This window comes from Myxocyprinus asiaticus, chromosome 23 (assembly GCF_019703515.2).
Source record: "Myxocyprinus asiaticus isolate MX2 ecotype Aquarium Trade chromosome 23, UBuf_Myxa_2, whole genome shotgun sequence".
NCBI lineage: Eukaryota > Metazoa > Chordata > Actinopteri > Cypriniformes > Catostomidae > Myxocyprinus > Myxocyprinus asiaticus.
This window is the reverse complement of record NC_059366.1, coordinates 1950001-1974690: the sequence shown is the minus strand read 5'-3', so window position 1 is coordinate 1974690 and position 24690 is coordinate 1950001. Positions and strand designations below refer to the sequence as shown.

The following is a 24690-nucleotide window of genomic DNA, read 5'->3' as shown; positions in this document are numbered from 1 at the left end:
GTATAGGGCTTTTGGTCAATAATTTATTAATTCTGATTGATATCGATTTATCTAATATCACCCATAATTCCCTTTGTTTATTTATGCACAGATATAGGACTTTGACTAGGCCATTCCAAAACTTTAATTTTCTGGTAGAGAGCACAATTCATGTTTCCCTCAGTTGTTGCAAGTCACAGAGTCACGTGACGCTATGCGAGGGTTAGTCACTTAAAGGCGAGCTCCGCTTAAACTTTGCTACAATTATCCTTTTAAGCAATTTTAACCAGTGAGAACTGTAATAGTTTTGTTTGTTAAACTGTGCTGGGAGGGCAGGATGATGAAAAATGCGAAACCGTCGTGCTGTGGAGACATTAAAAAGCACATACACTCTCAAACATTGGATGCCTCACGGGATCAAGATGGCAGTGGTCCATTCGTTAGTGACAGCAGTGAGCTTCGTGACATAGGTTGGGATATCTCGAACATTTATGTAGTGCTGATGAAAATCTCGACCGACATGGAGGGCTTTGCAGAAATACATTGAGTGATCACATCTATGGAAGTGAAACTTTCCACCCGATCACAAGAATAAACGATGTTGAAAAATGGGACGAGTTTCTTGAGTCGGCCTTAAGACAGCTACAGGCTAACCGTCTGCTTCCAAGGCTGATGTGGTACGAGTTTTGGAAAAACTTGAGGATATGGAAATTTGGAGCAGGTGTAATAATGTTTGTTTTGTTGGAATCCCTAATGGAAAGGAAGGTCAGGAAATGGTGAAGTTTTTGGATGGGCTTATTCTGAATTTGATTGACACAGCGGACCGCCAACTCGAAATTGAGCATGCCCACAGAGTTTACGGTCAGCTTCCCAGGACGGGTGACAGACCCCGATCTATCCTGGCAAGATTCTTGTGGTCAATTGACAGAGAATTTGTTCTGCGAGCGGCGAGGAATAAAGGCAAGTTATGCTGGGAGGACCACAACATATTGGTTTTTCCAGACTTTGCTAAATTGACACAAGCAAACGGGACGGATTCAAAGAGTGTAAAAAATTGCTGCACCAACAGAAGGTAAGCTTCGCACTGCTCAAGCTGAGAATTGACAGCAAGGATGGTCATAAGACTTTTACATGCCCACGACAAGCTATGGCCTTCATTAAATCAATGGAGTGAGTGGGTAACTTTGCCTGTACTCTCTCAAAAATACAGACTAGACATCGTGCATTTTACTGATACAGCCTTAGACGGTTTGTTGTTCTGTGGTGTGCCCACTGGCTCCTGCCTGACTGTTTTTCCTTTCTTTTTTTTCCTCCCTTTTTTAACTTGCTGTAGAGCTCATTTGCTCACGTTGTGGGTTTGATGTTATTGTTTACTGGGGCCTATTTTATATTTTTATTTTTCATTTTATTGAACATATTTACATACAATTTAATGGCACAGTTTGTGTTCAGAAAAAAGGAAAAAACAAACAAATAATAATAATAATATATACATGTATATGTGGGAATCACCTGACTTGAGCAGTCTGGTAGCAATAGTGTCACGGAAAGTCTCGTGGGCGTGTATGGACCGTTGGATTTCCAAACAATGGACACCAGTTGGGACCGTTACGCGCAAGGATGAAGCAAACATTTTTAAGGATGTTATGTTTACATCAATGTTGGATAGTGGTCTATATAATTTAGCCTTGGGTACACAATTTTTCTTTATATGTCAATATGTCACACTTTAATATACGTAGGTAAAATGTTTCTCTCCACTTGGAATGTTAATGGGCTGGGGCACCCCATAAAAAGAAGGAAGGTTGTATCTGCTCTTGAATATAAAATTTTTTATATAGTGTTCCTTCAAAAAAAAAGGCACATTTCTTCACCGTAAGCTGAAAAACTTTGCATGGGGTGGGCATGTGTTTTGTAGTGCTGGTTCAAGTATGAGCAGGGGAGTCATCACATAGATAAGTAAGCATTTACAATTTAAATGTCTCAAAGAGATTAAAGATCATTTAGGAAGAATCATTATTGTTTTGGCTGAAATACAGGGGAAAAATCTAATTTTGGCTAGTATGTATGCAACCAACACTGATGATGAGAATTTTTTATAGATCTTGAGGGTAAGCTACAAGCTGCTGGGATCCTTCATGTTATGGTTTTGGGTGGAGACTTCAATCTTTTAATGGATCAGGTCCTTGATCATAGTGATGCAAAGGTGTGTAGACCCTTTAGAGCAACATTGACACTACAAAGGTTGTGTAAAAATCTTGGTCTTACAGACATTTGGAGACTTCTGAACCCATCTGGCAGAGACTACACCTTTTTCATCAGTTTATAAGATTTACTCTAGAATAGATTTATATACAGGTGCATCTCAATAAATTAGAATGTCGTGGAAAAGTTCATTTATTTCAGTAATTCAACTCAAATTGTGAAACTCGTGTATTAAATAAATTCAGTGCACACAGACTGAAGTAGTTTAAGTCTTTGGTTCTTTTAATTGTGATGATTTTGGCTCACATTTAACAAAAACCCACCAATTCACTATCTCAACAAATTAGAATACATCATAAGACCAATAAAAAAAAACATTTTTAGTGAATTGTTGGCCTTCTGGAAAGTATGTTCATTTACTGTATATGTACTCAATACTTGGTAGGGGCTCCTTTTGCTTTAATTACTGCCTCAATTCGGCGTGGCATGGAGGTGATCAGTTTGTGGCACTGCTGAGGTGGTATAGAAGCCCAGGTTTCTTTGACAGTGGCCTTCAGCTCATCTGCATTTTTTGGTCTCTTGTTTCTCATTTTCCTCTTGACAATACCCCATAGATTCTCTATGGGGTTCAGGTCTGGTGAGTTTGCTGGCCAGTCAAGCACACCAACACCATGGTCATTTAACCAACTTTTGGTGCTTTTGGCAGTGTGGGCAGGTGCCAAATCCTGCTGGAAAATGAAATCAGCATCTTTAAAAAGCTGGTCAGCAGAAGGAAGCATGAAGTGCTCCAAAATTTCTTGGTAAACGGGTGCAGTGACTTTGGTTTTCAAAAAACACAATGGACCAACACCAGCAGATGACATTGCACCCCAAATCATCACAGACTGTGGAAACTTAACACTGGACTTCAAGCAACTTGGGCTATGAGCTTCTCCACCCTTCCGCCAGACTCTAGGACCTTGGTTTCCAAATGAAATACAAAACTTGCTCTCATCTGAAAAGAGGACTTTGGACCACTGGGCAACAGTCCAGTTCTTCTTCTCCTTAGCCCAGGTAAGACGCCTCTGACGTTGTCTGTGGTTCAGGAGTGGCTTAACAAGAGGAATACGACAACTGTAGCCAAATTCCTTGACACGTCTGTGTGTGGTGGCTCTTGATGCCTTGACCCCAGCCTCAGTCCATTCCTTGTGAAGTTCATCCAAATTCTTGAATCGATTTTGCTTGACAATCCTCATAAGGCTGCGGCTCTCGGTTGGTTGTGCATCTTTTTCTTCCACACCTTTTTCCTTCCTCTCAACTTTCTGTTAACATGCTTGGATACAGCACTCTGTGAATAGCCAGCTTATTTGGCAATGAATGTTTGTGGCTTACCCTCCTTGTGAAGGGTGTCAATGATTGTCCTCTGGACAACTGTCAGATCAGCAGTCTTCCCCATGATTGTGTAGCCTAGTGAACCAAACTGAGAGACCATTTTGAAGGCTCAGGAAACCTTTGCAGGTGTTTTGAGTTGATTAGCTGATTGGCATGTCAGCATATTCCAATTTGTTGAGATAGTGAATTGGTGGGTTTTTGTTAAATGTGAGCCAAAATCATTACAATTAAAAGAAACAAAGACTTAAAATATTTCAGTCTGTGTGCACTGAATTTATTTAATACACGAGTTTCACAATTTGAGTTGAATTACTGAAATAAATGAACTTTTCCATGACATTCTAATTTATTGAGATGCACCTGTGTGTATATATATATATATATATATATATGTATCTAAGTCACTTATTCCATTTGCCACTGACTGCTCAATTGGGAACATTTTAGTTTCAGATCATGCTTTGGTGTGTTTAGAGATGTTGCACATATAGAAAAAAGGAAATCATATAGATGCTGGTTTAATACATCCCTTCTACAAGACCCAGCATTTCAACAAGTGTTAAAGATAGAAGTTAATACTTATGTAGAAACCAATTGGTCCCCAGTGTCCTCTGTGGGTGTGACATGGGAGGCACTTATGGCAGTTCTTAGGGGGTGGATCATACAATATGCCTCATTCAGTAAAAAGATCAAAGCACATGAATTCATAGAATTGGAAAAGAGTATTAAAAGTGCTGAAACAGAGCTGAAGCGCCAAATGTCATCCAATGGTCTTAAAGAGTTGACTCAGCTAAAACATAGGTACAGTACTATTTTGTCACAGAAGGTACACTTTTGGTCATTCAGGGCAAGACAGACATATTTTGAGTCAGGGGACAAGGCAGGAAGACTTCTTGCCAGATACACAAAACAGCGAGAGTTTTTTTCAACCATTCATTCAGTGAAGTCTTAGGCAATATTTACTTCTCACACAAATATTAATAAAGCCTTTAAAGAATTCTATTTCGATCTTTATAGTGCCATGTCCACATCTTCTGATAAGGATATTAGCAACTTCGTAGAGCCATTAGGACTTCCTAAATTGATGAATGATCAAAAAGACATTCTTGACTCAGATATTACTTTGGAGGAGCTTGTTTAGGTAATTAAAGCCTTGCCAACAGTTAAGGCAACGGGGCCAGATGGTTTTGCCGCAGAATTTTTTTGATCTTATGTTACAGAACTGGCTCCACTTATTTTACAAGTTTACAAAGATCATTAAAGAAAGGTGAACTACTGCCAACTATGGGGCAAGCCCTGATCAGTCTCATTCTTATATATATATATATATATATATATATATATATATATATATATATATATATATATATATCTCCTCAATTTGGAATGCCCAATTCCCAATGCACTATAAGTCCTCGTGGCGTAATGACTCGCCTCACTCCGGGGTGGCTGAGGACGACTCTCCGTTTCCTCTGCGTCTGAGACCGTCAATCCATGCATCTTATCATGTGGCTTGTTGAGCGCGTTACCACGGAGACATAGCACATATGGAGGCTTCACGCCATCCACCGCGGCATCCACGCACAACTCACCACGTGCCCCGCCGAGAGCGAACCACATTATAGTGACCACTAGGAGGTTACCCCATGTGACTCTACCCTCCCTAGCAACCTGGCCAATTTGGCTGCTTAGGAGACCTGGCTGGAGTCACTCAGCACACCCTGGATTCAAATTCGCAAACTCCAGGGGTGGTAGTCAGCGTCAGTACTTGCTGAGCACCCAGGCCCCGATCAGTCTCATTCTTAAAAAAGATAAAGTGCTATTAGATTCTCCCCCTTTAACATGAGTGCTCTCGATGTCGATCAATAGCTCATCAGTCACTCATCTCAGCGCGATTCCCAGTTTAATTGAGGATCCCAATTGAAATCAGACTGCCGTTGGTTGCAATGCCATGAATAACAGATATAACTGTTTAACCTTAAATAACGGCACTGTGTCTTCACTTTGCTTAATAATTAGTGATTTGTATTGCAACAAAATGCCAAAGGCGGTAAACAAATCATAAATACTAATGATTCCTCTTATGAGCAATTTTGGAGCTAGTAATAGACAACTTTCCTATTTGTTAACGTATCTCAGCTGTATGTGATGCCCTCGTGGTTTTTACTGGTTGCCAGTATGTCACAATGACATTTGATATTGACAACAGAACTATTCATAACTGTTTTCAATACAAATAAATGTTAACAACTCACAATTCATGGAATTTTACTGTGTGGGGACATAACATAACCACAGAATATAACTTGTAAAGTGTGGCTAAGGGCACTTAAAGTGCACCTATTATGGTTTATAAACATGCCTAATTTTGTCTCATACAATAGATTTACATGCATCCAAGGTCAAAAAACACTTTAATTTGCTCATATTAATTTGCAGCATCACCTTTTTTCCCCAGTGTCAAAAACGACTCCTTCAATGATCCGTTCTAAAGGATTCATTCGAAACTCCTCCTTTCAGAGAGCCTACTCTGCTCTGATTGGTCAGATGTCCCAGTCTGTTGTGATTGGTCTACCGCTTACAGCGCGTCGGAAAGGAAACGTCCACTACCATATCCGAGTTTCAGCTTGTCTGAAAAAATGTCTGTTTTACCATACCAATTTGAGCCAGAATCTGATAGTGATAGATCTGAAGATCAACCCGAACTACCATCGCAAGCATGACGAGAACAGGACGTTTCTCAGTGGTAATTTTATATGTAGTTTGACAATAATGTGAGTAAGCTGGTTAGCAGAGGCTAACAGCTAACAGGTTAACAGCGTGCACTGGCTGTACATGTAAACAGACCAGAGGCAGGTTTTTTGTTACCAAATTACGTAGGTTAGTACAGGAAGTAAATCTGGAATTACTAACGACTCGTTTCAGGTGTTCAGAATCGGTTCTTTCTTTTGGGTGTCAATAACTCCATATTTCATGCACTTTGATTTTTGAAAATCAAAGTGCATGAAATATGGAGTTAATTATTGCAGACTTTTTTACATTCACAAACAGCTATATAACACACTACATGAAAGGTAATATTTGAAAAACCATAATAGGTGCTCTGTTTATTTTTATATTTTTATTTTCTCAAATATTTTCTTTTGCTTGCTTGCTTATATGTGTACATGGTGTAATTTAGGCTTTAACTACAGGGATATTTGTTGAGAGACAGGGTGGGGTTGGGGCATATAATGGGAGTTAAGTTGATTCTGTGTGTATATGTTCTGTTTATTCCATATTTCACATAAGAATCAATAAAAGGTTATTAGCAAAAATTATTGCAAGTCGCCCTGGCCCTGAAGCTGCAAAGCATCCCCACACCACCATCAGGCTTGACCATAGGAATTCTGTTTGATTTACGCCAGATGGAACGGGACCCGTCTTCCAAACAGTTCCACTTTCAACTCAGCAGTCCACAGAACATTCTCCCAAAAGGTTTGAGGATCATCAAGGTGTTTTGGCAAAATTCAGAAGAGCCTTAATGTCTGAGGGACTTTGGGGAGAAAAAGGGGAAGAAAACAAAAACAATTCTGAGTGACTCGGGCCTGGGTAGCTTAATGAGTATTGACGCTGACTACCACCCCTGGAGTCGCGAGTTCGAATCCAGGGTGTGCTGAGTGACACCAGTCAGGTCTCCTATGCAACCAAATTGGCCCAGTTGCTAGGGAGGTTAAAGTCGCATGGAGTAAGGGGTTTTCTTTCTCAATGGGGCACGTGATAAGTTGTGTGGATCGCTGAGAGTAGCATGAGCCTCCGCAGTTTCATGCACAGCGAGCCACATGATAAGATGCGCGGATTGACTGTCTCAGAAGTGGAGGCAACTGAGACTTGTCCTCCGCCACCTGGATTGAGATGAGTAACAGGCCCACCACGAGGACCTACTAAGTATGGGGAATTGGGCATTCCAAATTGGGAGAAAAAGGGATATATATATATATATATATATTAAAAACAATGTCTGAGTGACTCCCAGGTCTCCTAAGCAACCAAACTGTCCCGGTTGCTGGGGAGGGTAGAGTCACATGGGGTAACCTCCTCGTGGTCGCTATAATGTGTGGTTCTCGCTCTCAGTGGGGCACATGGTGAGTTGTGCGTGGATGCTGTGGAGAATAGCGTGAAGCCTATTCTCCACGGTAACGCGCACAACAAGCCATGTGATAAGATGCGTGAATTGACGTTCTTAGATGCGGAGGCAACTAAGATTCATCCTCTGCCACCCAGATTGAGGCGAGTCATTACACCACCATGAGAGCTTAGAGCGCATTGGGCATTCCAATGGGTTACCCCATGTGAAAAACTTTTTTGGTGTTTACTCAGATTGCCTTTGTTTTATGTTAGATTTTTAAAATAATTTAGTATGAGATATACACAAAAACAGAAGAAATCAGGATGGAGGCAAATACTTTTCACAGCACTGAATGAGTAAGCCATTTGTAGGTTGTCCCGAAAACTGTAAACACTGTCTCTGTGGCACTATGAAAATTCCTGTTTATTTTGAGCAACACGTTTAGACCAACAAATCACCCAACAAATAAAAATAAATGTTTACTATCATTGGGCCTCGTTCATGAAAATTTAGTAAATATACAAAAAAATTGGGAGTAATTTATACGTAAAATGGAGCTTCCAGAAAACTTTCCGCTGGATTCACGAACGCTTCGTATTCCCCAGATGTGTTAGTAAAACGTGTGTATGTTAGTGAATTGCACGTTCATTCACAATTATCATAATCCATGCCCATGAAAACTTCATATAAAGAAGGCTTCAGACTCGCTAGTACATGAGAATTGGAAGCTTTTAATATCCATGCGAACAGTATTTATTTATTTATTTTTTATAGAGTGCATTCACATTGTAAAATATTGATTTAGCAAACAATCACATGTTCGTTCTAAAAAGTAACACAGGAACTTCTCATGCTTTTGCTGTCATCAGAGGTTCTTTTGTGAATTAAACAGTTCAAGAGGTCAATAAAAATGGTTTGACATTAAGCTTTAGTGCAAAAAATGTTCAGTTTGGATGTCCACCACCATAAACCTTTGGTTTGGTTGAGCGCATCGCCAGCGTCATTGGTGAAACTTCTTGAGTAAATCCAAGACTGTACAGTGATATACTTCCCATGCAACAGGAAAAAAGAAATGTATAGAATGCCTGAAGAAGACCAAAACGCTGTAAGATATTACATATTTGCAAGCTATATGACATTGTGCGAGCTTTTTCTTTTTTTGTCCCCCCTACATATTGTGTACAAAACTGCCCGCCATGTGCTTATTATGGGTTTAACAGCACTACCATTGACCATACGTTATCAACTGAACGTGATTTACCGATACCTACCCTAAATTATGAAACCTAAATTATAGAGCTCATTTAAAAAAACATGTCCAACCAGTCACATATTAAATTGCAAACTGAACCTTTAAACCTTTCACATGTCAAGATCTGCTGGAAAAACGATAAGCAGAGTTGGGAAAAAAACTATATATTTTTTTTTTTTCAAAGCAGCAAAGAAATGTTTCTTCATTTTTTTAAGGTTAATTTCACTAATTATTAGTTATATTTTTCATAACTTAATTTTACTTCTATCAAAATGTGGTCATGGCAGTTTGTCTGAAAGAACACAACACGTTCGGATGTCTTGCACATGATTTACACATGGTCGGGAGCAGGTGTAAATTTGGTTCATACCAACTAATGTTTTGAAAATACGAAAACTTTTGTGAATCCGAAAATCTACGTCAGACCGACTTTACGAACGATTTACACAAAAATTTGTTCTACTTGTGTTTCATGAATGAGGCCCATTGTCTTGCATAATGGGCAACACATACAAATCTGTTAACATCTAGAAAAACATGTTTAAATAATTAAAATGTAGTTTTTCAAAGGTTTAGTCTGTGCCAAGTCCAAAATTTATTGTAAAGTAACTTTTTCAACCACACTTAATCAGTGTTCCATCTAGACGTTACATAGCCTACTTTACAGTACTGCAACATTTTTAATTCAGCACCAAGGGTATCTTGTATTGTTTGCTATTAACTGACTGTAAATCTACTCAGCCGAAAGAAAATCATTCTGTTGTGTTTTGGTAGTTAAACCAAATGTTCTTATGTCAGAATTATATGTTTGGAAACAATGATTGTGTAAAAGGAAACATTTCTACACCTAATGAAAGCACAATATCACACGTGTGATCAATTTTGAAGTTTTCAAAATGTACCATTTGTGAAAATAGTACCAAGTGATAAAAAACATTATGCCTATCATTGTGATAATTGTCATATTCTACAAGACAACTTTTATTTCAATAAAGCAATGACGTACAATTCTTGTGTTTCAGATTCAGAGTTTGAGCAAACCACAAATCTTATTTCTTTGTTGTACCATGAAATGACAGAGTACGTATTCTTTTTTATGTGTAATTTATTTGGATCAGTGAACTCTAGATAAATGTCCTCATAAAAAACACTGCAAAGCAGATGATTATTTTTATTAGTTTAAATAAGCTGTCACACTTTACAAACATTTCCTTTTATAAATGAAATATTGACAGACTGAAAAACAAAACAACACATCAATATACTTCACCATTACACCTTGTGCAAGGTCTATTATCTAAACCCATCCATACTAAACATGCTGTGGTGTCATAAGGAAAGGAAGACTCATGGCAGTCCACAGCATAGTTCATTTAAAATCTCTTCAAACTCATTTGGAGAAAGCAGAGCCCAGTCTACTTGACCACCTTTCGCAGCTCAGCCAAGACCCAGATGGCGAAGGTGAGCAGCGCCACAGATCCAGACTGGTGTGTGGCTGCCAGCGGAGTGGGCACATAGAGCAGCAGGGTGCTGATGCCAAGAGCCACCTGAGAATAGAATCACACACATTACATTAGCACTGTTACCTCTATGAAAATTAGAGCTTTTTAAAATAGTTCAATTTAAAATAAAGTTCAACAAATTAATAATGATACTACTCCACACAATGGCATTCTAAGGCATTGAGTTCTTCCAACTTTGTGGCAGCTGTTGAGGGAGAGCCCTATTCTTTTCCAGCATGACAATGGTTCACTGAATCTGGTGTGGAGGAACTTGACTGACCTGCACAAAGCCAGTGGATTGGAATGCCATTGTTGAGAGTCTGACCTCACTAATGCTTGTGTCTGAATGGGAACTAATTCCCACATCCATGTTACAACATATAGCATAGTGGAAAGCCTTCCCAGATAAGTGGAAGCTGGTTTTGAATGTCCATTAAGCACATATACAGTTGAAGTCAGAAGTTTACATACACCTTAGCCAAATACATCATATATACACAGTTTTTCACAATTCCTGACATTTAATCGTAGAAAACATTCCCTGTCTTATGTCAGTTAGGATCACTATTTTAAGAATGTGAAATAATAGTAGAGAGAATGATTTATTTCAGCTTTTATTTCTTTCATCACATTCCCAGTGGGTCAGAAGTTTACATACACTTTGTTAGTATTTGGTAGCATTGTCTCTAAATTGTTTAACTTGGGTCAAACATTTTGAGTAGCCTTCCACAAGCTTCTCACAATAGGTTGTTGGCATTTTGGCCCATTCCTCCAGACAGAACTGGTGTAACTGAGTCAGGTTTGTAGGCCTCCTTGCTCGCACATGCTTTTTCAGTTCTGCCCACAAATTTTCTATCGGACAGAGGTCAGGGCTTTGTGATGGCAACTCCAATACCTTGACTTTGTTGTCCTTAAGCCATTTTGCCACAAATTTGGAGGTATGCTTGCGGTCATTGTCCATTTGGAAGACCCATTTGCGACTGAGCTTTAAATGCCTGGTTGATGTCTTGAGATGTTGCTTCAATATATCCACATAATTTTCCTTCCTCATGATGCTATCTATTTTGTGAAGTGCACCAGTCCCTCCTGCAGCAACGCACCCCCACAACATGATGTGCCACCCCCATGCTTCATGGTTGGGATGGTGTTCTTTGGCTTACAAGCCTCACCCCTTTTCCTCCAAACATAACGATGGTAATTATGGCCAAACAGTTCCATTTTTGTTTCATTAGACCAGAGGACATTTATCCAAAAGTAAGATCTTTGTCCCCATGTGCACTTGCAAACTATAGTCTGGCTTTTTTTTTTTTGGAGCAGTGGCTTCTTCCTTGCTGAGCAGCCTTTCAGGTTATGTTGATATAGGACTCGTTTTAATGTGGATATAGATACGCATCTACCTGTTTCCTTCCGCATCTTCACAAGGTCCTTTGCTGTTGTTCTGGGATTATTTTGCACTTTTCGCACCAAACTACGTTCATCTCTAGGAGACAGAATGCGTCTCTTTCCTGAGCAGTATGATGGCTAAGTGGTCCCGTGGTGTTTATACTTGCGTACTATTATTTGTACAGATCAACGTGGTACCTTCAGGCATTTGGAAATTGCTCCCAAGGATGAACCAGACTTGTGGAGGTCCACAAATTTTTTTCTGAGGTCTTGGCTGATTTCTTTTGATTTTCCCATGATGTCAAACAAAAAGGCACTGAGTTTTAAGGCAGGCCTTTTACCCTCGGTAAAAAAATGAACCGTATGGTTCGCCACCGACGATTCGGGAAGCACTGGCACCGTGGTTCACCTCAAATTTAATGACGCATCTGGATTGACATCACTTCATGTTGCTGCTGGCGCCTAGCTCGAGTCTGTGTTTGTAGCCTGCAAGCTTTTTTAACATCTCTTATCTATCTGTTTTCAGCATTTAATCTTTCAAATCTGCCACTTTTCAGCGCGCATCAGGTTTTCTCTCGCATTATTCTCTAATCGCGATTCAACTACGTGCATTTTTCCGCATGCATCCGCTTTCTATTTTTATCATGATTAAACTGCGTGCATTTTACAGCACGCACCCGTTTTCTCCTCCGTGTTACATGGATTATTGCATCGATCTCAAAGCACTGCTTATTAGGAACAACCAAAAACAACAAACAATTGCGGTAAGTCATGGCATTCACTCATATTATTGCTTCCTGCATTACAAGCCACGTTTACTATTGCTTCTTCCATCAGCAGTGAGGGATTCACATGTGATAAATGTAAGGAATTAGTCTGGCTGACGGAGAAGGTTAATGAGTTAGAGACCCGCATCCGAACGCTAGTGGAGGTCATTGAGAAAGAAAAGCCGGTAGATACTGTTTTGGATGCGGGTTGTACAGCGAGCAACACGCACATTTTGGTTCCGGCTCTAGAGCCCCTGCAGCAGGGCGTTTGGGTGACATCTCGGCGGCATACTCGCTCAGCAAAGCGACACCACTCTCCCGTTCCTTTTAGGGTTTCCAATCGATTCTCCCCACTCAGTGATGCACCCACTGAGAATCATGTTGAAAGAGCCTTGTTCATAGGTGATTCTATTGTAAGGAATGTGGAAATAGAGACTCCAGCCACTATTGTTAAATGCATTTCGGGTACCAGAGCATCTGACATCAGATCAAATTTACAAGTGCTTGCTAATGCTAAACGTAGATTTTCTAAAATTGTTATTCATGTCGGCACTAATGATGTCCAGCTTCGCCAGACGGAGATCACTAGAGATAATGTTAAAGAGGTGTGTAAACTTGCAAAAATGATGTCAGACACTGCAATATGCTCTGGCCCCCTCCCTGCTCGTCGTGGTGACGAGGTTTCCAGTAGATTAGTGTCACTGAATGGCTGGATGTCTGAGTGGTGTCTGGAGAATAGCATAGGATTTATAGACAATTGGAAGAGTTTTTGGGGTAGACCTGACCTGCTAAAGAGAGACAGATTCCATCCCTCCAGGGAAGGTGCTGCTCTCCTCTCAATAATTTGGCTCATAGTTTTAATAGTGATAGTATTTGACTAACTGGGGCCCAGGTCAGGAAGCAGACAAACTGGCTAATACGAACGTCTGCTAGCTGCCTTGAGACATCACACAGGTCACAAACTACAACACATAGAGACTGTATCACCTAGATATCATATAGAGACTGTGTCTGTTCCCCGAACTACCAAACACAAACCCCTCACTAAATCATTTAGAAAAAATGTGCTTAAGGTCAAACTTAAAAAATAAAAAATAATTTAAGATAAACTTCATATAAAGATAGGGCTACTAAACATTAGATCTCTTTCAACCAAAGAACTAATTGTAAATTAAATTATTACGGATCATAGTTTGGATGTGCTCTGTTTGACTGAAACCTGGCTTAAACCGGATGAATATATTAGTTTAAATGAATATACTCCCCCAGGTTATCGTTATAAAAATGAGCCTCAGAGGAGTCGAGGAGGAGGTGTTACTACAATTTACAGTGACTTTTTTGGTGTTACTCAGAGGACAGTATATAAGTTTAAGTCCTTTGAACTAATAATGCTTAATGTAACACCGTCAGATATAAATAACAAAATCTGTCGTCTTTTGCCCTTGCTACAGTATATAGATCACCTGGCCTTATTCTGATTTCCTTGGTGAATTTGCACATTTTCTATCAGATCTAGTAGTTACTGTAGATAGAGCTTTAATTGGTGGAGACTTCAACATTCACATAGATAATGAAAATGACACATTGGGATTAGCATTTATCGATATTCTCAACTCGCTTGAAGTCAGACAAAATGTGACAGGACAAACTCATTGCCATAATCATAAGCTAGATTTAATTCTGTCATATGGAGTTGCTGTTGATACTATAGAAATTCTACTGCACAGCGATGACGTCTCAGATCATTACCTCGTCTCTTGTATGCTGCAATCAGCTAATGTTATTCAATCTACACCATGCTATCATTCAGGTAGAACAATTATTTTGACCACTAAATATAGCTCCACTAATAATCTTCCAGATCTATCTCATACACTCAGTAAGCCCCAAAGTCTATAAGAACTTGATGAAATAATAGAAAATATAAATACAGTCTTCTCTAGCACTCTTGATAGTGTCGCCCCCCTTCGATTAAAGACAATTAAAGAAAAAAGCCCCGCACCATGGTACAATGATCACACTCATGCTCTCAAGAGAGTGGCTCAGAAAATGGAGCGCAAGTGGAAGAATACAAACTTAGAGGTATTTCGCAGTGCATGGAAGGATAGTGTCTGTAGCTACAGACAGGCCCTAAAAGCTGCCAGGTGCATATTTTAGCAAATTCATAGAAAATAACCACAACAATCCAAGGTGTTTATTCAGAACTGTGGCAAAACTGGATAGGAATAAAGCCTCAACTGAACCAGATATTCTGTTGCAGCACAAGAATAATGACTTAATGAATTTCTTTACTGATATAATTGAAATAATCAGAAATAAAAATGGAATTATGCAATCATCTGTCACAGTACCTCAGAAAACAGTGTCTCATAATTTTCCTCATGTGCATCTTCAATCCTTTGCTGTCACAGGTCATGAAGAGCTAAAAAAAACTTATCGAAACATCAAAAGCCATAACATGTTAGATCCAATACCAACTAAGCTCTTAAAAGAGATATTCCCTTTAATCTCAGAACCTCTTCTTAATATTATAAACTCCTTGCTATCCTTAGGACATGTCCCAAGAAACTTTAAAATGGCAGTTATCAAACTGCTTATTAACCCTCTGGGGTCGACGGAAGCGCCGGCGCGTCCTGCTGGATGTTTTCCTCATAACAGCGGAAACAACTTAAAATACTCCGTCATTTTTGGGCATACAGATGAGACATCATTAGAGACTATAAAGGGTCTACTTTTATTTGTGTACACTCACAATAACAACAAAACCTTGTGCTTTTGTAAAATAAAGAAAATAAACAGGGTGCGCTTTCAGCCGTCTCTGTCTCCGCAAGCATCTTTCTGAAACACGTCACAAAAATGAACTGAAACTCCACGAATATTTATCACACAAACATGAAACATATGTCTAAAGAGCTTAAAATGTGTACTTTTAAATAAAACAATTCAAATTTAAAACAAATATTCTCCTGCACCCACCAGCAGAGCGCGCTATTCATATGATAATGTGCTGAGGCGATCAATGCAAATGGTAAATGCCCCCAACAGTGCCTTAAAAAGCATCAAGTTCATCATCAGATTCATTCACTTTCCTGCGTGTTTGGAAGATGGCATGCTACACAGGTGAGGAAGCTCTATCAGATGGTCCTGGATAGTGATGAAGAGTTCACATTTTCCTCAGAAGAAGAGCGATGAACATTTGCATTTTGAAGAGCGACTTGATCCAGCCGAGAATACAATTTCAGATGAGTAAGTAATTTAGTTTTACTTACATATTAGTTGACATGCTATTTTATATAAACATGGACATATTTTACTAGTTGGACTATTTCCAGACTTGCCAGCCAGGATTCAGAGTATTGAAATTTTAAATATGTCCTAATAGTCAAGTTTTAGTTACATTTAAATGTTGTTTCGGCTAAAGCAGGTATTTAAATTGTATGCTGTATGATATCAATATGATATGTAATATGATATAAAAATAACATGAATGTTTAGATTATATTTTAACTACTGTTTATGCTGCCTCATTATCATCAACGAAGCTTGTGCTTGCAAATATCTGTTCGGGTGTAAATGTGTAAAATGTGCTGTAAATATGCCCATATTAGAAAATCAGCATATTAGAATGATTTCTGAAGGATCATATGACACTGAAGACTGTAGTAATGATGCTGAAAATTCAGCTTTGATCACAGGAATAAATAGCATTTTACAATATATTCAAATAGAAAACAGTTATTTTAAATTGTAAAAATATTTCACAATACCACTGTTTTTGCTGTATTTTGGATCAAATAAATGCAGCCTTGGTGAGCAGGAGAGACTTATTTTAAAAACATTAAAAAATCTTACAGATCTAAAACTTTTAAACGGTAGTGTAGGTCTAAAGTTTTTAAGTCTTTATGTAAAGAAAATGTATAGTCAGATTACTTTTAACTTAAACTTGATTTTGTGAATAAGCTACAAACAATACATTCAATCATTAAGTCTCCTCACATTCATTCTCTCTCAGGGGAAGGGTCTTTGTCTCCTAATGTGTGAATCACATCAATATTCATGATCATCCACGCTTCCTCGCATATGGCCTTTCTAACACTAAAAGTGTCTTACAAAAGTTAAATGACTATGTTGTTTTGTATGAATGAGTGATCAGGATGGTTTTCACATAATTTTTGTAGCAAAAACTCTAGGCTACAAGATCCAGTTCTCAAAAGTCTTATGAACAAATGTTTAGTATGTGTTATATGGCCTTATTTCAGTGACTTACAATTTGTTTTTTCAAAAACCATGCATAAACGTTATTTTCTCAAAAATACAAACATGTACATACATGTGTTCACATATTATTGCAGCCCAGTTTTTTGCTCAATACAGTGTTATGAGACTTTAGCCATTAATATGTTTTTAAGCAACTGAAAAAAGCACAAATGTCAAGGCATGTCAAGACTCAGACCCCAGAGGGTTAAGAAGCCACAACTTGATCCTGGAGAACTGGCTAATTATAGGGAGATTTAAAATCGTCGTTTATGTCGAAAATACTAGAAAATATTGTGTCCTCCCAATTATGTTAATTTGAACAATTTGAACACAGTACAGAGACTTAATTTATCAGAGTTACTAATGACTTGCTCTTATCATCTGATTACAGCTGAATTGTTTTCTAGTGCTTTTAGATCTTAGTGCTGCCTTCGACACGATAGATGACGATATTCTCTTGAATAGGCTAGAGAATTATGTTGGCATTTGTGGACTTGCATTAGCATGGTTTAGGTCCTATTTAGCAGACCGCTACCACTTTGTCTGTGTAAACGAGAAATTGTCAAATCAAACAAAAGTCAAGTATGGAGTGTCACAGGGATCAGTTTTAAATTTCACAATTCTCCAAATTAGCAGTGTATCAATTAAATCAAAAATTGGATGGCCAGAAATTTCCCTCTACTAAATTCCGACAAAACAGAGGTACTAGTTATTGGACCAAAAACCTCTAAAAATAAGCCGATAAAATATAATTTGACTCTTGATGGATGTACTGTTACATCGTCTTCAACAGCGAAGAACTTAGTATATTTGATACCAGTATGCTATTTGAAAATCAAATTACCAATGTTTGTAGAACAGCTTTCTTCCACCTACGAAATATTGCCAAATTACGACACATGCTTTCTGTTGCTGATGCCGAAAAATTAATTCATGCATTCATGACCTCAAGACTAGACTATTGTAATGCATTACTAGGCGGATGTCTAGCAAGTTCAATAAATAAACTTCAATTGGTTCAAATTGCAGCAGCCAGAGTGCTGACTAGAACCAAGAAATATGATCATATTAGCCCCATTTTATAATTTTTACATTGGCTACCAGTTAAATTTCATATTAATTTTAAAATTCTGTTAACTACATACAAAGCTTTGAATGGTCTAGCTCCACAGTATTAAGTGACCTTCTACTACGCTATATTCCAATACGTTCATTACGATCGCAAAACTCTGGCCTGTTAATAGTTCCTAGAATATCAAAATTCACAAAAGGAGGTAGATCCTTTTCCTATTTGGCTCCTAAATTATGGAATAGTCTCCCTAACACTGTTCGGGATGTAGACACACTCACTGAGTTTAAGTCTAGACTAAAGACTCATCTATTTAGCCAGGCATACACCTAATTTATTCTTCACATACAATTAGGCTGCTTTAGTCAGGTCTGCCGGAACCTGAAACATTGATAAAAAAAAATTAAAAACTCAGCAAAAAATTTAATGGCATCTATGCTAATATTATTCTATTTGTTTCCATGTCTCAACCTCGGGATTCATATCCCGAGGTCACCAGAACCGTCCGGATCCAGCTCCATTCCTGCTTGGTATCGGACTCCACTGCTACGTGTCTCTGAATGATGATGACAAAATGCAACCGGTGCCAGCCAGACATGACTTCAGTCTATTACGATGGACCTCAGAGGATGAACTGATGCCAACTCCAACCATAAGACATGGGATACTTCATATGCCATTGCCTGAACCTTGGACTTAGGATAGACCTTACCGAAATTACCGGCCGGTTGAACAGCGAAGCTCCTAACTGATCTAGGCCTGAATCACCTTTGTCTATGTATTCCATTTTAAGAGTGTAGCCAATCATTAGACCATCAATAACATCAATTGCCAACAAAAGCCTTCATCAGCCAACTAACAAAGGACAATGCATCTATATGAACTTCTGCAGTTAATCCTGGATGAACTTCAAAGACATTAGTCATTAATCTTACAGTTCTTACAAAATCTTTGCTTAAACACTGGCCCTTAACACATACTTAGTTTAATAATTTTAAACCATGACTTGCACTGCACATAAATAAGTAATATTGGCATTATATTCATGCTGTTAGCCAGAGGGGAACTGGCCCCCACAGTGAACCTGGTTTCTCCAAGGTTATTTTTCTCCATAAACCAACATCTTATGGAGTTTTGTGTTCCTTGCCACAGTTGCCTTCAGCTCGTTCACTGGGTTTCTAAATACAATTATTATTTAATTACATATTTTTATACACACTTTTGCAGTCAATTACCACAGCGATGGTCAAAAAATGTTTACAAAACAGGCACTGTTTGCAGACATCGCTCAACACGAGTGCTATATACTGGTAATGTTGTACATCGACATATGATCATTTACGGCGAAATCACCAGGGAAAGATAGCTTGCGGTGCACACAGAGATGAGCTGAAACTGCACAAACTCCCTTTTGTTTTTAAGCAAGCACTCAGTGCTGATTCGGACAGGCATAAAACAATAACTAAAGCCATTCTCCACTGCTGAAGATGTGTGATTTCCGCGTATGATTAAAACACTCGAGCCGCATCACAACATCCCTCGTATCCATTTTAATAGCAAAGTTCCTTCTATAGTGATGTACAGCTTCCAAATATTGAATATATGTGCAGTTGATTTTGAAATGCATTTTATGTTGATGCATGTAGCATAATAGTGTAGGTATTAAGTTAAAATATTGATTTATTAATTAGAGAAAAGGGTTTTTTAGTTAAAGACCCAGCGAAAATTAACCATGGTTAAGTAATTATTGTAGTAACCATGACTGCTGATGCCATGGTTTTCTTTGCAGAAATCATGGTTTTGATACAATTAACCATGGTTTTACAACAGTAATACTGTAGTTTCCATATAATAACCATGATCATAATATATATATTGTAAACATGACAGTAACCATGTTGATTTTGTGGTTACTATGTTTTTACTACAAATACCATAGTTAAACTACGGTTACTGTAAAACAATGATTTTTATTCATGGCAAACCTGTTGAAGTGTTTGTTACCAAATATAATATTCTTACTTTGGATTTGGCAGTAATATTTTTTTTTCTCTGTACATTGCAAATACCGAACCGTACCGAAACCGTGACACTAAAACCATGATACAAACCGAACCATGAGAAATTTGAACCATTACACCCCTAAAATACATCCACAGGTACACCTCCAATTCAGTACACCTCCTATCAGAAGCTAATTGGCTAACTGTATAGGCTTGACATCATTTTCTGGAATTTTCCAAGCTGCTTATAGGCACAGTTAACTTAGTGTATGTAAACTTCTGACCCACTGGAATTGTGATATAGTCAATTAAAAGTGAAACAATCTGTCTGTAATCAATTGTTGGAAAAATTACTCATGTCATGCACAAAGTAGATGTCCTAAATGACATTCCAAAACTATTAGTTGCTAATATGAAATCTGTGGAGTTTTAATGACTTCAACCTAAGTGTATGTAAACTTCTGACTTCAACTGTTGCGCCCACAAATGTTTGGCCACTTAGTGTACCTGCAGTCCGACTGCTGCCACTCATGTCACATCAAGTAAACAATGATTTTATATTTACATCCTTGTTTGTGAATTGTGACATAAATGGATGTATATGAACATTTCATATTCATATTTTCAAAACAAACTGGCATAAACATCAAATATAGTATGTCCCATCTGAATTTGTGAGTTGAAAATGCTCACAACGTCCAACAACTCGTCTTTCAATGAAAGTATTCCATCATTCAGTATCATTTGGATTGTACATGTGAATTCTTGTATGCACAAATAAAAAATTATAAATAAACTTTTTACTTGTGTATAGGCCATGGCGGTGAGACAGCCGATTGCAGTCTTTGTCCTTGGGGGTAAATGCATCCGTCTGGAGAAGAGGTAGAGTCCTGTGATAGCAGTCAATGAGCAGATGCCCTGCACAAACATGACATACAATAAATCCATTAAAAACAGACAATCAGCTAGATGAGTTTCAGGCGATGAGTGCAGTCCTTACCAGTATACGATGGTCAAACTGAACAGTTGTGGGATTTTCAAACACATTCTTGACGGCTGGAGAGAAAGCTAAAATATCATCTGGGATCCAGCGCTCACCCATCTTTGGGAAGGAGTTATACACCAGACCTGCATCCAGTCCAGCAACAAATGCACCTGTAAGAGACCATCATAATTTCATTTTTGTAGTTTCCATTCACAAATTAAATAAACTTAACAGACACAAACACACATCCTAGTGGTCATAATTATTTAGAACATAAAAGTATAAGTATAAAAGTATAATTTAAAAAAACAATAGAAATGCACATACACATTTAAAACTACAAATCCCTCTCCACTGCCCCTCCCCGAGAACCCTCCAAAAAGGCCAAACATCCACCTCACCTCCTATTAAACAAATGCCATTTTCCCAGCCTAACGCCGCCAACCCGCCCATCTCTGTGCACCACTCCGAAATGAGGGTGCTCCAGTTGACCCCTATCCCCTAAGAATGATCCATCTGCTGATCATAACTCCGGCTGGGACCCATCTTTTTATATATCTATCCCCTATATTAATGACCGCCCCATCGCCTAAAATACAGAGTCTGGGGCAAAATGAAAATTGAGTGTCCAATAGATCACACATAAAACTCTGAACCCTCAACCAAAATTCTTGGATCTTAACACACCACCAAAAACATGGGTTATGTCCCCATTGCCAGCAGATGGGTGCGTCCCCAAGACCAAGCCTATACAATCTAGAGGGAGTCCAATAGAATCTATGTAAAATCTTAAACTGCATAAGGCACACCCCCACATCCCTAGATGTAGACTTGTCATTTTCTAGAATCCTAGCCGACACTGCCTCCCCAATACCAAGTTTAAATCTTTCTCCCATAATCTCTTGAGAGAAGTTGAAGCTCCATCCCCCAGACTCTGAATTAGCAGGGAGTAATACACTGATGCCTCATGACCCCCTCCAAAAGCAGCAACCACCACTCCCAGAGCACCTGCCACTCCAGGGGGGAGTATGCCACTCCCAAAAATAGCATAGAGCAGGCGGTGCAGCTGCAAACACCTAAAGAACCGAGATCCGGGAATGCTGAACCATACTTTCAAAGGATCCCAGCACTCCACTCCCACACAGGTCACCGAGCGCACCAACCTCCCCCACAATCCACTCCGACCAGCAGAAAGGGGACCCATCAACACAAAATTCTGGGCTTAGCCACATGCCCGAGGCAACATTCAAACAAATGTCCGAACCAAACACCCCAGACACCACCATCCACACCGAACGCAAATGCGAGACAACGGGGTGCAACCCAACCCCCCTGGCCAGTCTTACAGAAAGGCCCCGGCGAAACAGGGGTAAAAACCCCCTGCTCAAAATAAAACCAGGGCCAGGCGGAAGCGACCAACGAGCCAAACGTCCAAGATCGAACGCACAACAATAAAACAAAATCTTGGGCAGGCCCAGCCCACCCCCACCAATTGGCCCATGCAACCCACCGAAATACAATCTGGGATGCCCACCACTCCAAATGAAGGACCTCGCCACGCCACCAAATTGACTGAAACAAGAGAGGGGGACATCCACAGGGAGAGACCGCAGCAGGCAGCCGAACCCCGGAACAATTCATCTTAACATTAATCTTCCCAATCATGGATAAATGTAATGAAGCCCACCTGCCCACATCGCTCAAAAACCCCCCTATTTAAGGGTCAAAATCAACTCCAACCAAATCACACAAATCCGTTGGGAACAAAACGGCCAAACACCTGGGCCAGTGGAAGGCGCCCGGCTGAAAATCCGCCACCGGGCAGCACGCCGCCAGAGCCAAAGCCCCGGACCCAGACCAACTGACCCCGCATCCCGAGAATTTAGAAAAGGAACCAACAATTAGACGAAGACACGGAACCACAGAGACCAAGACAGAACTCCCCAAAAGCATCACCAACATAAATGGCCGAGGCAAAAACCTCACCACCAGCAGAACTCACAGAGGGAATGGCAGATAAAGACCCCCCACTCCATACATCCAGCCAAAAGCCTCCTTGCCCCGTCCCCCGACCCAAAGCACGACCGTCCCGCCTCGAACAGACAAAACTCCACCCTCCGTGACAAAACAGCACCACATCTGCACTTCAATCGGGCCAACTCTCCGAGGCAACCAGATGACACCTGGCGGCCTAGCACCCCCAATACTCTCCTCCAATTCCACGAGTTCCCGTGCCCCGGACCACTGGCGAACGAGGCACACTGCATGATCCGGCCCCCAAGAACCGCCCCTAGCTCCCAAGCCATGCTCACAGAGGACACCAAAGACCAGCCGGTCCCCAAACAGACACCGGCACCTGCCAGAACCCAGGACCCCGCAAAAGGGACATACCAAAGTGCCAACCACATGACCCCCAACCACCAGCTCCCTGCAGGGAAAGGTGTGCCCCCTGAAGAAACACCACACCATACCTTCCACGCCCAAGAAGAGAAACAACCCTCCCTCCCCCATGGAGTGCCCCAACCCATCCACACCCTACGTGGAGAGAGACAACCCACCACATCAACACCTGACATGCAAAAAAAAAAAAAAAAAAAAGATTGTGTGTCAAAAACAAGACTACAAAGACCACACTCCAACACCAGTGCAACAGCCAAATCCTGAACACTCCCCACAACCAAAAAAAAAAAAAAAAGAAAGAAACGTGCGTATCACTGTCCCAAAGGTGTGCCGCTCCACAAAACAAACTCCATCCGCCAGGTGGAACCAGCACAAAAAGAGTGCGCAGAATCCCCAAACAGCCAAACGAATGCCCAGCGAGCCAGTCCACCCGGCCGCAACGCGAGCACCACAACACGACCCACCCACTCCACTGACCCCACAAAGGACATTGCCTGCTGCATGCGAACACCCCACAGCCACCCCCAGCACCCACTCCCAACCCAGCCGGACACCAGTGCAAAAGCGACCCACCGCCGATGCAAAAGTCTCCCGCAATCGACCACGTCCCCCCGGGCCCGCAAAGTCTGGGAACAAGAAAATGCCAGGGCTCCTCTAAGAAAGCCCTCCCCCACTCCCCGCAACACAAGGATGATCACAGAAACCCGGCCAGAATCGATCGGAGCCTGCCCCCCCAGCGATGCCAGAATCCCGCAAGCTCGCACGAACCCCAGCCCACAGCCCGCCACGTCGAGCAGACCCAGAAAGAGCCGTCCAGGAACTCCACCACACTCCGTCCCCCCACTCCCCCCCGGGACTCCCACGACACGGACGCCACTCCGCTGGCCGCAATGCGTCCCCCAATGTCTCCAGAGCCCGAGGACCCTGACACATCGTCCCCCCAGAACAGCCACGGAACAGAGTGCACCGAATCCCACCGGCCCATGCCACCAAAAGTTATCAAAACCAGCAAAGTGTACAGAGCCCGCCGCCCACATGCCCGACCCCCGCATGGCGCCACGACCATCATAATTTCTTACAGTTTGGGTGACTGGTGAACACACTTTCAGTCCTGATGATGCATGTCATTAATCCATCATGTCTGTCCTTTGGCGTATCAGTTTTAAAATTCACACAAACTTTCATTTTGTATGTATGAAAGTTTTATATATGTACTCACTGAGCACTTCATTAGGAACACTATACTAATACTGGGTTGGGCCTCCGCTTTGCTTTCAAAACAGCCTAAATTCTTCGTGACATGGATTCCACAAGATGTTGGAAACATTCCTTTGAGATTCAGGTCCATGTTGACATGATTGCATCGCACAATTTCTGCAGATTTGTCAGCTTCATGCTGCGAATCTCCC

General features: G+C 40.4%; 1 protein-coding gene across 2 annotated transcripts in view; it reads right to left on the bottom strand.

The window, feature by feature from the left end:
* Window positions 1-10072: 10072 nt before the first annotated feature.
* LOC127413623 (cytochrome c oxidase assembly protein COX15 homolog) overlaps window positions 10073-24690 on the bottom strand; it is a 68049-nt gene continuing 53431 nt past the window's right edge. For both annotated transcript variants that reach the window (XM_051650902.1, XM_051650903.1), the window contains 3 exons: window positions 20897-21051; window positions 20701-20814; window positions 10073-10462 (listed from right to left, as the gene is read on the bottom strand). In XM_051650902.1, coding sequence (XP_051506862.1) covers window positions 10331-10462; window positions 20701-20814; window positions 20897-21051 — 401 coding nt within the window. In that variant the 3' untranslated portion in view covers window positions 10073-10330. The remainder of the gene's footprint in view (window positions 10463-20700; window positions 20815-20896; window positions 21052-24690) is intronic.